The sequence below is a fragment of the Meles meles genome, chromosome 13 (genome assembly GCF_922984935.1).
Source record: "Meles meles chromosome 13, mMelMel3.1 paternal haplotype, whole genome shotgun sequence".
NCBI classification, from domain to species: domain Eukaryota; kingdom Metazoa; phylum Chordata; class Mammalia; order Carnivora; family Mustelidae; genus Meles; species Meles meles.
Window position 1 is genome coordinate 71673235 of NC_060078.1, and position 15592 is coordinate 71688826.

At 40.4% G+C, this 15592-nt stretch overlaps 1 protein-coding gene across 1 annotated transcript in view; it reads left to right on the top strand.

Annotated features, from left to right (window-relative positions):
• Positions 1 to 15592, top strand: part of TDRD1 (tudor domain containing 1) — a 37366-nt gene extending 21774 nt beyond the window's left edge. The window contains exons 17-26 of the mRNA XM_046027416.1: positions 1351 to 1461; positions 2666 to 2836; positions 4747 to 5022; positions 5757 to 5876; positions 7157 to 7273; positions 10769 to 10936; positions 11728 to 11955; positions 12586 to 12632; positions 12714 to 12806; positions 15434 to 15592. Of these exons, the coding sequence (XP_045883372.1) occupies positions 1351 to 1461; positions 2666 to 2836; positions 4747 to 5022; positions 5757 to 5876; positions 7157 to 7273; positions 10769 to 10936; positions 11728 to 11955; positions 12586 to 12632; positions 12714 to 12806 (1331 nt within the window). The 3' untranslated portion in view covers positions 15434 to 15592. The remainder of the gene's footprint in view (positions 1 to 1350; positions 1462 to 2665; positions 2837 to 4746; positions 5023 to 5756; positions 5877 to 7156; positions 7274 to 10768; positions 10937 to 11727; positions 11956 to 12585; positions 12633 to 12713; positions 12807 to 15433) is intronic.

The window sequence follows — 15592 nt, forward strand, 5'->3', positions numbered from 1 at the left end:
CTGTCTGGCTCCCAGTTTGTGAGATTTGTCATCCCTCCTTCCAGAATCATCTGGTATGGACCACTGTTTCATAGAGCATAAAATTAAAAAATTTTAAAGTCAGTTTTTATTTTTATAGGTGATTATACAAGCACATGGTACAAAATTAAAGTTTAAAAGAATGTATAGTGGGAAGTAAGTTTTCCAGTCCCTCTCTCAATTTTCTAAATCTTTTCAGAATAAGTAAATAGTAATAAGGTTCTTTTCTGTGCATATGCTTGTGTGGATGTATCCCTGTTTGTGTAAGCATAAATGGTAAAATATTTTAAATGATTTTTGCAGCTTCTATTTTCCACTGGTCTTGGACTCATAAGTTCACATAGTCTTCTTCTTTTTTTTCTTAAAGATCTATTTATTTATTTTGAGAGAGAGAGCTGGGAGGGGAGGGTTTGCAGAGAAAGGAGGGTGGGGAGGGAGAGGGAGAGAAGCAGCCTCCCTGCTGAGCGGGGAGCCAAATTTGGGGCTCCATTTCAGGACCCTGAGATCATGACCTGAGCCAAAATCCAGAGTTGGACGCTTCACTGAGCCACCTAGGTGCCCCTCAGCATTTTAAAGCCCTCCATGGTTTGTATCTTGCCCAGCACATGGCTGGTGTGTCCTTCAGTGGTTTACCTTCCCTGGTTTTCCAAACTGCTCCTGCCAAATAAGTTTTGGAGGCTTAATTCTGTACTTTGCCTCAGAGCCCTTTCTTCCTTCTGGAGTCACCCTCTCCTTGTCTGTCCTCTTTCTCTCTAAAAGCTTAAGGAGCACACACAGCGCACCTCTCTGTTTCCTTCGCAGACGTCTGTGCATCTTCTCAGTGCTTCTGTGTCCTCCTTCAGCACAGCCTGTCTGTCACTTTCGGTACAGGCTTGTACGCACAAAGCTCATGCTCTGGTATGCTGATAACAGTGCCATAGTAGGGGGTTACCAGGAGTCTTCACTAATCACGACTTATCTTCCCCATTAACTTTTTAGTAAGGAAAAGAGAAAAGCATCTGATGTGTACTTAACAGTTGCTTGTGAATGTACCTGAGATTTTTTTTTTTAAAGATTTTATTTATTTATTTGACAGAGAACACAAGTAGGCAGAGAGGCAGGCAGAGAGAGAGAGGAAGCAGGCTCCCCGCTGAGCAGAGAGCCCAATGCGGGGCTCGATCCCAGGACCCTGAGATCATGACCTGAGCCAAAGGTGGAGGCTTAACCCACTGAGCCACCCAGGCACCCCTGTACCTGAGATTTTATGATCAAAACATCTCCCAGCTTCAGAGGAAAAGCTGTATTCTGCATGCTTTCTGAATATTGAGTGCTGTATATGTATTGTGTTTTCAGCTTTAAAGAAACTCAATGATTTGAACAAGTCATTAGAAGAATATTGTCAGCAGAAGCTGCCCAGTGACTTTAAGGCAGAAGTAGGGCGACCATGTTGTGCTTTTTTTGCAGGTAAGTTGCAGTTGATAGAATCTTGACTTCATTGATAGAGACTTTTGTTTCCTGACATTCAGCCCCTATTTTTTTAAAAGATTTTATTTATTTATTTGAGAGACAGTGAGAGAGGGAATCCAAGTAGGGCAGAGGGAGAAACAGGCTCCCCCCGCCCCAGCTCCGAGCAGGGAGCCTGATGCGGGGCTCGATCCCAGGACCCTGGGATCATGACCTGAGCCGAAGGCAGCCGCTTAACGACCGAGCCACCCAGGCACCCCCATTCAGCCCTTTTTTTTTTTTTTTTTAAGATTTTATTTATTTATTTGACAGATAGAGATCACAAGTAGGGAGAGAGGCAGGCAGAGAGAGAGAGAGGAGGAAGCAGGCTCCCTGCCAAGCAGAGAGCCCGATGCGGGGCTGGATCCCAGGACCCTGGGATCATGACCTGAGCGAAAGGCAGAGGCTTTAATCCACTGAGCCACCCAGGCGCCCCTCAGCCCTTATTTTTAATGTGTATTTTCTTCCTGATGTTTAAGCAAATATTTCTCAAAATCAAGACTAAATGAATGCTTAAAATCTCATGTTTCATCTTCTCTTTGTAGCAAGGAAAATCCAAATGAAACTTTCTTACCTCAACTTTGTTAAACTTTGCTAAATGCTTTTCATTCCAGAATTTCTGATATTAAAGTAAATTAGGTAATGGGAAACTGGTTCGCTGCAGGTTCATTGTTTTTTCTGGTCACCCTGTGCATGTTTAGTTTGAAAGTATATTTTGTGAAACACCTTAATTTCATTGCATGAGTTTTTCTATTTGCTTTTTACATTATTTTACTAATAACAAGTAAAACAATTTGTCCTTAGTTATGAGAGTATTGTGATCTTTCCAGATTGACAGATGCGTTCCAATAAACAATGTGAAAGTGAAGAGAAGTTATAGTTCTTCTGTTCACTTTCACATTCTGTTTATTGGATAGGTGATGAATGAAATCTTTAATTTACATCTGATGTTAAAGTGTGGTACTATAAACATTTTGGATGTATTCTAAAGCGTGGATTTTGAGAATTCCGGGGATTTCTGAATGAAAAATTAAAGATATCATCTGGAGAAAGAGCAAATTTATTTAGTTACTTTAGACAAAGGATTTGTTTTTTGAAGATGAAAATTTCAAATGTTAATAGAAGGGAAATAATGCTCCATATTCAAACTCTGTGTTAAATATAGGTGATGGTAACTGGTATCGTGCCTTAGTCAAGGAAATCTTACCGGATGGAAACATTAAAGTCCATTTTGTGGATTATGGGAACATGGAAGTAGTTACTGCAGATGAACTCCGAATGATCCCATCCAAATTTTTAAAACTTCCTTTTCAAGGGATGCGGTGCTGGTTAGTAGGTATGGTGCAGAATAAGAAACTTTCTCAACTGTCTTCTAATACTTACGGTATACGTACTTTAAAATATCAACACCTATAATTTTAATGTGTGAATTAGAAGGTCCTGCTTCATACTATACAATTTAGAAATGTACTTTTGAAGATCCTGGCTGAAATATTCAATGTTGATGTTAAAGTAAGGAAGCAGCTGCTTTTCTGTGCCTGAGATGGGAGAGAAAACTAATGTGTTCTCTTGAAGGCATTTTGTAGGATTTCTTAAGAGCTTCAAGTATTTCTGCCTTTCTGTCTCAGCATTTTCACTTGTAATAATTTATTGCAAAGAAATGATCTTGGAATTTCACAGTTTGTCTATAAGGAAATTCATTATGCTGCTGTTGGTAGTAGCAAAACCAGCTAACTAGCCAGTTACAGAGGTTGGTTAAATGACGGTTTGTACAATTGACAGTAATAGTACCTATTTCAGTTGGTTGTTATGAGGATTAAATGAACACTTAGAAACAGAATTTTTCTGACATACAAAGTTCAGTTTAAGTGTTTCCTTTTACCACACAGTCATTAAAGTGATGTTAACCATGAGCTATTAATATGAAGAATGGTTAACGAGGTACATAAATCATGCAAGTTATAAAGGAGATTCAGGATGGCATTGTGATTACAAGGACAGACTCTGGAACCAACTCTGCTACCTACTGTGAGAATCTTAGGCAAATGATTGAGACTCTCGGTGCTTCTGTTTCCTCATCTGGAAAATAATAGTATCTTCCTCCAAGAGTCATTAGGAATAAAAGAGATGAAAAATATAAAGCGCTTAACATGACCTGGCATTATATCCATAAGAGCTATTATTATTGCAAAGGTTTCTTTATAAAGGAAATGAGTACATACGTGCGTGTGGGTCTTTCCATACGCGCGTGAAAATTATGGAAAGTTGGATATCCAAATGTTAACAGTGCTCATGTCTGGCAGCAAAGATGCTCTTTATTTTTCCTTTGGCATGTTTTCTTTCTACTTACTACACTAAACATGTTTCAGTTTATTTTTAATTACCATGTTTTACGTCAATGCTTCTTAAAATGTGGACCCCGGGGTGCCTGGGTGGCTCAGTCAGTTAGGTAACAGCCTTAGGCTTGGGTCAAGATCCCGGAGTCCTGAGATGGAGGCCATGTTGGACTCCCCCCTCCTTTGCAGGGAGCCTGCTTCTCCCTTTCCCTCTGCCTGCCACTCTCCCTGCTTGTGGTCTCTCTCTCTCTCTCTCTCTGTCAAATAAATAAATAAAATCTTTGAAAAAAAGTATGTGGCCACCAGACAAGCAGCATCAACTTGAGAGCTTCTTCAAACTGCAGATTCTCAGTCCCCAACCAAGATCTGCTAAATTGGAAATTTTGGCATGTGGCCCTGAAATCTGTTTTAATTAGCCCTCTAGGTAATTCAGATGCACACTCAAGTTTGAGGTTTACTGTTCTAAAAATAAGGGTATAAGCCAAAATTATCCGAAAAATAATTCTTGGTGAGCTGTTCAAAATAACATTTTGAACTCAGCATTAGAAAACTGTCCACAGAAGTGAAGGTGTACGGTTGAGCTCTTCTGCCAGCATAATTAGTGACTCATCATCATACACACAACAGTACAAATGGTGGCGTCTAATCCTTTTTTGCCTATTGGAAAAATGCCTGGTAAAGATATATTAGTGGGAAAAATAAGGAAAATTTCGGAGCCTCCTAAATCCCTAGTAGTACGTTATCTGTAATCAGGTGTGGAAGATGTAGAAATGTAACTGAACATTGAAAAATGATACTCCAAATCGCTGACCCAAATGCAACACTTGACAAGGACCAGTCCCAGACACTATTGAAGCAAAAAATGAAGCTTGGGCACAGAATTCTTTTTAATGCTCTTCTTATTTGCCAGATATACAGCCTAGAAACAAGCACTGGACTGAAGAAGCCATAGCCAGATTTCAGACGTGCATTGCAGGGATAAAACTCCAAGCCCGAGTGGTTGAAATCACTGGACAGGGAGTGGGAATCGAGCTCACTGATCTCTCCACATCATATCCCAGAATAATTAGTGATGTTTTGATTGATGAACATCTGGTTTTAAAAACTAGTTCACCATGCAGAGACTTGACAAATAATAGATCCATTAGTAAATGTGATCTTCAAGTTGATATCCTGGGGCTTCAAGGTAATGTGCTTAAACCATTGATCTGTTATTTAGATTTATGTTATCCTTTGCTTTTATAGGCTATGAAAATTTTTCTAGCAGTTTTTCTGTAGGAATACATACTTTGTGGAAATAGGTAACAAGTTACTAAAATTAGTATTTATTGGGATGGCGCGAGGGAGCAATCGGTTGAGCGTCCTGACTCTTGGTTTCACCTCAGGTGGTGAGAGACCTCAGGGTGGTGAGATTGAATCCTGCTTCGGGCTCCCAGCTCAGTGTGGAGTCTGCTTCTGATTCTCTGTCTCCATCTCATCTTCTGCCCCCACTGCTCATGCAAACACTCTCTCTCATAGATAAATCTTTAAAAAAAAAATAGTATTTATTGAAACATGGTTTTATTAAAAACTACTCATTTTTATCGTAGTTATTTATCAGGTAGTTTTGCATCATACAGTTATATATTCTCTACAGTGTGAACCAGTTATAAGATTTACATTAACTATACTGTGGAAATGGAAATATATTACAGAAATAATACAGGAGTGCAGCAGGTCAAAGATTCTCATTCTAGATTGGACTCACTTTGTAACACAGAGTCCCTCAAACTGAATAGATTGTTTTGTGAAAATACAGATTTTCATTTTAGGGATTTGTGAATGTTGATTCAGTTGATGAATAAATTGAATAAAGATAAAACTGAGAGAGAATAACAACTTTGATCTGTTTTATACAAGATCTGTTTTGTTTGATTTCAGCCGTCTCTTCCTCTGAGCAGTGGAGGACGATAGAATTACCAGTTAATAAAACCGTACAAGCAACCATATTGGAAATCATAAACCCACACTTGTTTTATGCTCTACCAAATGAGATGCCAGGTAAGAAACCAAAATTTGAGACCTATTTATGCTCATCTTTTTAACTGTATAATGAAGGCTCTTCTCTGAACTCCTTAGGAGGTGAGAGAGAAGGGGATGCTGGTGATTTTTGTTTTATTCAGTGTTTTAAGGAAGAATTGGCCATCATAACACTTCAGGTGTATTTAGTTATACAAACACAAATGTAAAATAAACATGAAGGGAAACACCCTGCATTTAGCACCTTCCCGATCCAGTCTAATCTACAGCTTTTTATAAGAAAATAGTTTCCTTAATTGCTGTATAATTTGTTGTTTAAAAATAGATACTATCGGGCACCTGGGTGGCTCAGTGGGTTAAGCCGCTGCCTTCAGCTCAGGTCATGATCTCAGGGTCCTGGGATCGAGACCCACATCGGGCTCTCTGCTCAGCGGAGAGCCTGCTTCCCTTCCTCTCTCTCTGCCTGCCTCTCTTGTGATTTCTCTCTGTCAAATAAATAAATAAAATCTCAAGACAAAACAAAACAAAAATAGGTACTATGTATACTGAATTGCACTTATAAAGCTGTCTACAACTTTTTAAGAAAACCTGTTTATATTGAAAGAGTGCTTTATAAGTCAGTCTAAAACCACTGTTACTATGGCTTAGGAACTTAGAGAAATGTTTTATACTGGACCTAATCCCGAAAAAAGTAGAATATAAATGTTTTCTTGTTTCATGGAAGTTTATAATTAAGAAATCTCTCGAACATGTTTGAGTTTATCCTTGTAGTGGCAGAGTTAGTGCAAGCTGGGTGATGGCTATTCAGAATAACGGCAGGTACGTGAAGGCTAAGAAAGTGAACCTTTGTTTCAAGTTGTCAAACCACAGATTGTGATGATACCAACAAGTGCTCTTAAATCTCCGGTATTATAAACCATCATCTTCAGTCTGTGTGGTGGAAAGCAGGGACTTTGGGTTATTGAATCCTGATGAAGTGGAAGTACTTTGTCTTATCTCATTAACTGTAACACACTTCCTGAAAAATATGCCGAAAAACTGTGAAAGTATGATTTTAACAAGTTTCTGTAGTGTGAGCACACTAGTATAACCACCCTGATCTAGAAGATGGCTTTCCAGAAGCTTCCTTCCTTGAGTATTAGATCTCTTATGTACAAGGTAACCACTGGTGGTTTTATGGGTTCTTAAAATATAAATGTAAATGGGTTTTTTCCAGTGATTTATCTGACACTGTTTTTGTATACTGTCTAAACAGTAGCATTGACAATTTCTTCATAAAAGATTGCTTTTTTATGTTTCAGAAGATCAGGAAAGATTGTGTCTATTGACAGCTGAATTGTTAGAATATTGCAATACTCAGAAAAGCCGAATGTCTTACAGACCCAAAATCGGAGATGCGTGCTGTGCCAAATACACAAGTAAGGTTCTTTTAGATAAAACATTAGAGGGGAAATGTTTGTTCTCTTTTACTTGAAATCTTATGTATTTTGTTATATGAGGTGCACATTTAATTTTGTTTAAGAAATTAAAAGCAAGTTTGTAGGTTTAACTCTCATGCTGGGGTCCTCCAGCTTTGCTGTTTCATAACCATAGATTATATTCAGGTAAGGATATAGGTAGATATCTACAAATCTGTCAGTACTTCGACATAATCAGCTCTAGATAACTCTACTGAATATGGTGGACCAATAACATATTTATATATGGAGAAGTTGCAGATAATTTTAGAATTTTATTAATGTACTCAAAAAGGAATAAATGCCTTAGTAAGTCAGACTTGTTGAATCAGGTACACTTAACCATTGTCCTGTAGTTTAATATTTCATGTTAACAAATTTCTTTTAGTAATAACATTTGGAGTGAATATTCTTGGGTAGAAATTTAGGGAATTCCTGAGTCAAAGGATATAAATCATTTTGTAAGTTCTGGAAGCATATTGCTCTGTGGGCATCTTAAAGAAATGTCCATATGTGCCAAAAGTTTGTGAGTGGGCCAATTTCATTTTCATCTTGCCACCGACAGATTTAAAATGCTTCAGTCTGTTGCCTACATAGAGTTCATTTAAAATAATTTAAATTTAGATTTACAGTTAAACGTATTCTGTTTAGTTTTGTTTTTCTTTTGTATGATAATGGGATCTACACTTTCCCTCCCTTTCTTCCTGATAGAAATATGTCACAGCTTTTGGTTAGATAAGTATTCTCTGTTACTCTGTTGGAATTGCATAAACACTATTCACAGCCTAGTCCCGTGGTTCACTATGACAGAGGAGATACACGGTGACATATCTCTCTTGCCTTTTTTGTTGTCGTTATTAGTGTTCTGTATACTTTCAGTTCTCTGCATTGGTGCAGATTCTCCCAGTGAAAACTCATGTACTTTATCAGCTTTTGTTACATTGCCAGCGCTTGCTGCCTTCTGACCTGCTAGCGGGACTGCTTGCGCTCCAGATGTGAGCTGTCACCCTGGAACTTTTCCTTCATCCTCTTGCTGGGGTTGTTTCAACGCCACTCCCTCGTGTCTCACAGTTTCTCTCCCATCCGACTATGTTTTCGCAATTTCTTCTTTCCTCATCTCACCTTGTTTTCTGCAGTACTTACTTTGGATTTGTTCTAATAATTGTGTATATCCCATCCTCCAGAAGCTAAGAAAAGGTATGTTTCAGATAAATTTTCTGTTATTTTCCCATGTTTGAAAAAGTCTTTATTCTGTCTTAATAGTTAATTAATTGCTTGCCTAGATACAGAATTCTAGGCTGGAAATCATCTTTCCCTTAAAATTTTGAAGGCCTTGCTTTTAAAACAATTTTTTTTATTAAGTACTCTCTACCTCCAGCACCAGGTTCAAAGTCATAGCCCAGATATTGAGAGTCTCAAGCCTCACCAACTGAGCCATCCAGGTGCCCCGCTTTTATTGTTTTTTTTACAGCTGTTGATGTTGCGGGTCAAAAGAGAGGTCATTTAGATCCTCCAAACTTTGTATTTTTTTCTCCTCTCTGGAACTTTTAGGAATCTCTTCATTCCATGTTTTGAAATCCATGCTGTGACTTGGTTTTAGTTTTTACTTTCATTTTCTATTCTGTTAGAAACTCCAAATATTTTTTAAAAAGGTTTATTTATTTTAAAAATATTTATTTTAGAGGGGGGAGGTGGGGAGAGGGAGAAGAGAGAATCTCATGTCAATTCCCCACTGAGCATGGAGTCCCACGTGGGGCTTGATCTCAAAACACTGAGATTATGACCTGAGTTAAAAATCAAGAGTCAGGGGGCACCTGGGTGCTCAGTAGGTTAAGCCTCTGCCTTTGGCTCAGATCATGATCTCAGGGTCCTGGGATCGAGCTCCGCATCGGGCTCTGTGCTCAGGGAGCCTGCTTCTGCCTCTCTCTCTGCCTTGTGATGTCTCCCTCTCTGTCAAATAGATTAAATAAAATCTTAAAAAAAAAAAAAATCAGGAGTCAGACCCTTAACTGACTGAGCTACCCAGGTGCCCAGGAACGCCAAATAATCTAATGCTGGACTTGAAACTCTTCTGCTAAGTTTACTCTTTTCTCTTTCACATTTTTTGCATATTTTTTCAGGAGAGTTCATCCGTTTTATTTTCCAGTTTATTGTTTCATTTCTGATACCATTTCTGGTTTTAATAGCTTTTCTGTTTGTCTTTTCAAGTGTGTGTCTTAATACTGACTTGCTCTCAATTCAAGGATGGAAGGCGGTTTGTCTGGGGACGCTAATATCCTTCTTCTAACTGTCCCTGTCTTCTCCCTCTTTCTTTGAGTTCCTGTTTGGTTTGGTCTTCTCTGCTGGAAGCCTTCTTCAAATGTCTGGTGATCCTTCACTGTTCACTTAGGAAGGGGCCCTTAGGCATTGATTGGAAGCTGCTTTGTGGGCAGAACTTGTGTAGGTGGCCTTCACTGTTGGGCCCTGCTATTTCCCTGGGGACTCCTGCTGTTGGTATCTTGAAGTGCATTTGCCTTGGGATGGTTGTCTGCTGCTCCGTGTGCACAGCTGGCCCGACGGTGTTCTTGGTCAAGTTCCTCTGCGCTGCGTCATGTTCCTGAGTCCAGTCGTCTCTCTGGTTCATCCTCTCCGGAGAAGAAACCTCCAGTCTTCTGCCCTTGAGTAGGAGCAGATGCCTTGAAATGGGGATGGCATTCTTAGCTTCTATATTAAAACACGTGACCATAAAACTGACCATCTTCTTCAGCAACTTTAAAAATAAGTATTATGTGTAAATTTGTAAATTAAAGTTTATTCAGTTTTCTTGGGAAATAAATGTTTTCTTTACCCAGTCCTCATCTCAGCTCCGTTCTTACTACCACTTTGGAATGCGTTAATTTTGGGGGCTTGGGGACTAAAGATGCAAAGGAAGATGCTGCTTCGCTTCCTCATAGCCAGCTTTGGTTGAGCTCGGCTCAGTCATTTCCATTCCTACCATCTGCTTTTCAGCTTCCAACATTATATTTTCTTCTCTCTTGTCCTCTCTCCTTGTGGTTCTGTGCCTTTTTCTTTTTAATCACATGATTGTCTTTTTGGTAGGATCCGGAAGGAGTGGAGGTGACTTCATTTTATCTGGACTCTAACCAGAAGTGTTGGCATGAGTTTCTCACTAATGCAAATGTAACTGAGTAATTGTCTTGAGGGGGCGCCTGGGTGGCTCAGTGGGTTAAGCCGCTGCCTTCTGCTCAAGTCATGATCCCAGCGTCCTGGGATCGAGTCCCACATCAGGCTCTCTGCTTAGCAGGGAGCCTGCTTCTACCCTGCTCCCTCTCTCTCTCTGCCTGCCTCTCTGCCTGCTTGTGATCTCTGTCTGTCAAATAAATAAATAAAATCTTTAAAAAAAAATAGTAATTGTCTTGAGGGAGGGAAGGAGTCATTGCATGTAACTTCTCACGTGAGGTTGCATTATATTTTCAGGTGACAACTTCTGGTACCGTGCCATTGTTCTGGGGACGTCAGATGCTGATGTGAAAGTACTCTATGCAGACTACGGGAACACTGAAACTCTGCCTCTTTCCAGGGTGCAGCCAATTTCCACCATCCACCTAGAGCTTCCTTTCCAAATTATTAAATGTTCGCTTGAAGGTAGTCAAATCACTTTGCAATTGGGATATCTGTGTAAATTTTTTTTCTTCTGTTTTATAGCCCTATGTCTGAATCAAATGGGCATTTCAGTAACTGCCTACATTTCTAAATATCGAGCCGAGTTTAGAAAAAAATCCTATCTTTCATCCTTTATTTCATTCTCAAAAAATTACATTGTCAGCCCATTGTTGTTTGGAGATGTTTGGCCCCAGGTTGCATCGCTAGAAATGGCCAGGGCTGGGGGACCTGGGCTGTCTGACCCTTCCCTAAAGGCCCCTCCATTCTGTCACGGTGCTCTCTTGAGAGGCGTGAGATGACCCCATTCGGGACTTCTTTACTGTGTACTGTATCTCCACAAGTTCAGTTCTTCAGCTAGTGTTTGAGTAAAGTGCACGGGAATGCTAAAGTGGCTTTTCACCCGTTCTCGTGATTTCGTTACCTAGTGGTCCCAGCAGACAAGCGCTCACTCAGTGCCGCATAGTCTGCTTTGGTTTTGACTTGGGGAGAGAGTTGGAACATTTTATTGCTTGCTTCTCCCGTTCTAATGGACACATGTCCATGGCAGCCGACCATTGTCTGTTTACGCCCTCTCGACCTAGATTAGTGTTTGACACATAATAGGGGTCAGGGAGTGTCTACTGAGTGATTTTTTTTAATGCAACAGCAGTAGTACCTCAAAGCATACCTAAGTCCAGCCAAAGAAAGACTTTCGTTTATTGTCTTTAGACGATGTATGTGAATATTTATCTTTTTTAAGGGACTCGAAGATTAATATTCCGTTGTTTTCCCAGGACTAATGGAATTGAATGGAAGCTGCTCCCAATTAGTTGTAGAACTACTAAAAAATTTCATGTTGAATCAGAGCGTAATACTTTCTGTAAAAGGAGTTATCAAGAATGTCCATACAGTGTCGGTTGAGAAACGTTCTGAAAATGGAACTATCAATATAGCTGAAAAGCTGGTGACATATGGTCTGGCAAAAAGCATCACATCTAAAAAGCAAAGTGCTTTAAGTACAGGTATTTTTTCAAGTTTAATTAATGACAGACGTAAGTGTAATTAAGAACAGATGTAATCAATGTCGGTGACCTGGTTTTTCCTTACTCTCTGTGGTCACGTTCCCTTTGTCCTCCCCCTTTGCAAATCCAGCGGCAAGGTGTGACTCACATTGCCACCTCAGGGGACCCATTGGATAGAAGCAGGCCTCCCAGGCCAGATTTTCCTTAGCTTAGCCTCAGCAGCATTGCTGATCACATTGGTGATAGCATTGATACGGAGAACTTCAGAAATGGGAGCATTCAGAATTACTTCCAACTCACTTTCAATCCTGAGCAAAGTGAAGAGTTTGTATTTTTGAGATTAGATCTTACAGATATCTCATAAGATGATTATCTGGCAGGCCCTCGCTTGGCCTAAGAGATAACCCCATTTTTGATAGGCAAAAGTCCTAAAACCTTGGAGATGGGAGCATTAATGGGTAAAGCCCAGGGTGCAGTAGTAGGAAATACTAAAACCCAAATGAGAAGCTAATCGATCAAGTCTTTCATAGTTCAGACTCACACCTCAGAGGCAGAGCTGTGTATAGTCAGATTCCTCTGTGTGTGAGTTATGGTATATGTTCTCTAATGGCTTTTTGTATTTGCTTCTAGAAAAGACCTGCAGGATGAATTGCTGTTGCACAGAGTTACAGAAACAAGTGAGTAGAATTTCCTTGACGTGAAATTGTACTCCTTACATTTTTAGAAATGAAATAATGCTATTTTTTCTTCACCCGCAGGTTGAAAAACATGAACAGATTCTTCTCTTCCTATTAAACAATCCAACCAATCAAAATAAATTTATTGAAATGAAAAAATTGTTAAAAAGTTAAGTAAGTTAAATTTGATGTTTTCACCACTTTTGTAACCATCAACAGAACATCTCTAGGCATGTCGGGGTCGAACTGATAATGTGCTCTTTATTTTGTGATCTGGTGATCTGAGGTCTAGTTGTAATGTTTTTGCTGTCTTGCTGGGTTTAATTCGATCATCTTACTTTGGCTCTGCTAATGGGACCGAGTCCTGGGGTGTTCAGGGTGCAACCACTCACCTTACTGTTATTCGGTTCTGAGCGCCTATGTTATTGATAACATGGAGGGACTTGTAAAAATTGTTGTGAGATAAAGTTTTGCCTCAAGTTCTTTGTGTCTGCATGTGAAATTTTTTTTAAAAGATTTTATTTATTTATTTGACAGAGATCACAAGTATACAGAGAGGCAGACAGAGAGAGAGGGAAGCAGTCTCCCTACTGAGCAGAGAGCCTGATGCAGGCCTTGATCCCAGGAGCCCGGGATCACGACCTGAGCCAAAGGCAGAGGCTTACCCCCTTGAGTCACCCAGGTGCCCCAGGAAGATTTATTTATTGGAGAAAAAGAGCACACAGAAGTGGAATAAGGAGGATCAGAGGGAGGGGGAGAGAATCTCAAGCAGACTCCCCACTGAGTGCAGAGCCCGACACAGGGCTTGATCTTAAACCCTGAGATCATGACTTGAGCCAAAACCAGAGTTAGGCACTTAATCCAGGCGCCCCTGTTGAGCACTTTTGGTGAAGAGGTTCTAAGGGGCCAGGAATGGAAAATGGGCTGCACCGATAGTGTATTTCGTTTCCAAACGAAACCTCCTCTGCTTTGGCCATGGTGATTCTAGTGCTTACAGACCATCACTCTTGAGTTCTGAACAACAGTTCTGCTGTTTTACTGTCTGGGATGCTTTGTTCCAAGATAGCGCTCAGAAAGTACTTTGTGGTCAGTAGCCAATTAGAATTTGATTGAAAAGAAATTGTCCTTCCTGCTTTGTCTAACTGATATAATTCCAGCCAAAAGCAGGGGGTCTTTTGATTTAGTTCCTCCGTGCACTCTTGGCTGAATGAAGCCCTGCCTGTGAACCCACTTGCAAGTCTGGCTCTCGACGGTACTGCCCTCTGTGGGTGAGTGCGGGTGCTCGCAAGCAGGGGCCTGCAGTGTGGATGCAGCCGTCTTCTCCACGCGCTCAGGCACAGTCGTATTGTTGTTTCTAAGAAAGTACAGCTGAGTTCGGAGGGTCCCTAACACTGGAGCAACAGTTCTGAGCCTCCTGATGGGTTTTCTTTACAAGTTTTGTGTTATTTCTAATAAGGGCTGACTTACGTTGTTAGTTACAACCTTTAGTCCTTGTTAACGCGTTCAGTTTCAATACTGACTGCTGTCTTGTGTACTTGAGTGTAAAATCATAAATTAAAAAATTTAAAAGGAAAAATTTTAATTTAATAATAACTTCATAGATTAAGGGACATGCAATGACATGAACTTCTGGAATTTAGTTCTAGTGCCAAATCATCGTAGTTTTTGTTTGTGTCTTTTTCATAAGGGTTTTGAAAGTGCTCTCACAAGATGAAAGCTGGATTTTCTTTTGTTTCCACATCGATTCAAGACCTTGCTTTAAAAACAAAACAAAACAAAACCACTTGATTTAAAGCATAGTAGTTGAACTAGCATTTCCTTTACTGTGGGAATACATATTTTATCCACATTTAAATATAGCAAAACACCCTATATATTATTTTAAAAGCATTTGAACATCTAGTCACATACTCAATCATTACAATACCCCTGAGAAGAAAGCAGACCCCATTTTATAGATGAGGCTGAGACTCTGAGAGGTTGCACGACTACACCAGATCTCCCTCTCTCTCTCTCATCCCCTGTCCCCCCCACCCCCACGGAACCAGGTCTTAGACTCCACGCTGCTCTCTCCCTGCTACAGTGTCTTTAGATCACTTCTGGAAAGCATGGGATCCCAAGGGGTTATATTAGAAAAAACTACATGGTTGTTTAAGCATACCTGCTTCATTTTGGTGAACGTGTAGTTGAATATGTACCCTTTTAAACTGTTCTTCCTGGATACAGAGAAAATACATTTCAAATGTAAGTGTTCGGTCTGTCCTGGAGAAATCTCTTAATAACCGTAAAATGGCCCCACCAGGAGTGCTGTGGTGATGACAACAGAAAGCTGTTACCTGGGGCCCAGACGTGATAAACAAATACTTCAGCACACATGTTAATAGAACGTTTTCCACCTGAAGGAGAGTGCAGCTGCGATTCACATTCGGCGAGGGGAGTACAAATGGTTGTAGCTAATGGGGGGTGAATTACGTGAACGTGTTACTTTCAGTAAAAAGTGACTGTTGGGGGTCTCCTGGGTGGCTCAGTGGGTTAAAGTCTCTGCCTTCAGCTCAGGTCATGATCCCAGGGTCCTGGGATCGAGCCCCGCATCGGGCTCTCTGCTTGGCAGGAAGTCTGCTTCCTCCTCTCTCTCTGCCTGCCTCTCTGCCTACTTGTGATCTCTGTCTGTCAAATAAATAAATCATCTTAAAAAAAAAAAAAGTGACTGTTGGGTTTGCTAGCACTTAAGATAGAAAGTAAGAACTATAGCGACAGAGTTTGTAAATAAGGCATAATGGGGGTTGATTCTTCTCTTTCAGAAGCAGTCTCTCTCGGAGGTGGTCACTTAGGAGAAAGGAGACCGCGGAGGCCGGCCTTCCAGCATGGCCTCTTGAGGCTTTGATCGGTGGCGGCGTCTCCCGAGCTGCCACTCTTGTTTGCTAGCCGCTCTTCTGTGAGGTTGGGCGGCTTGATTTTTC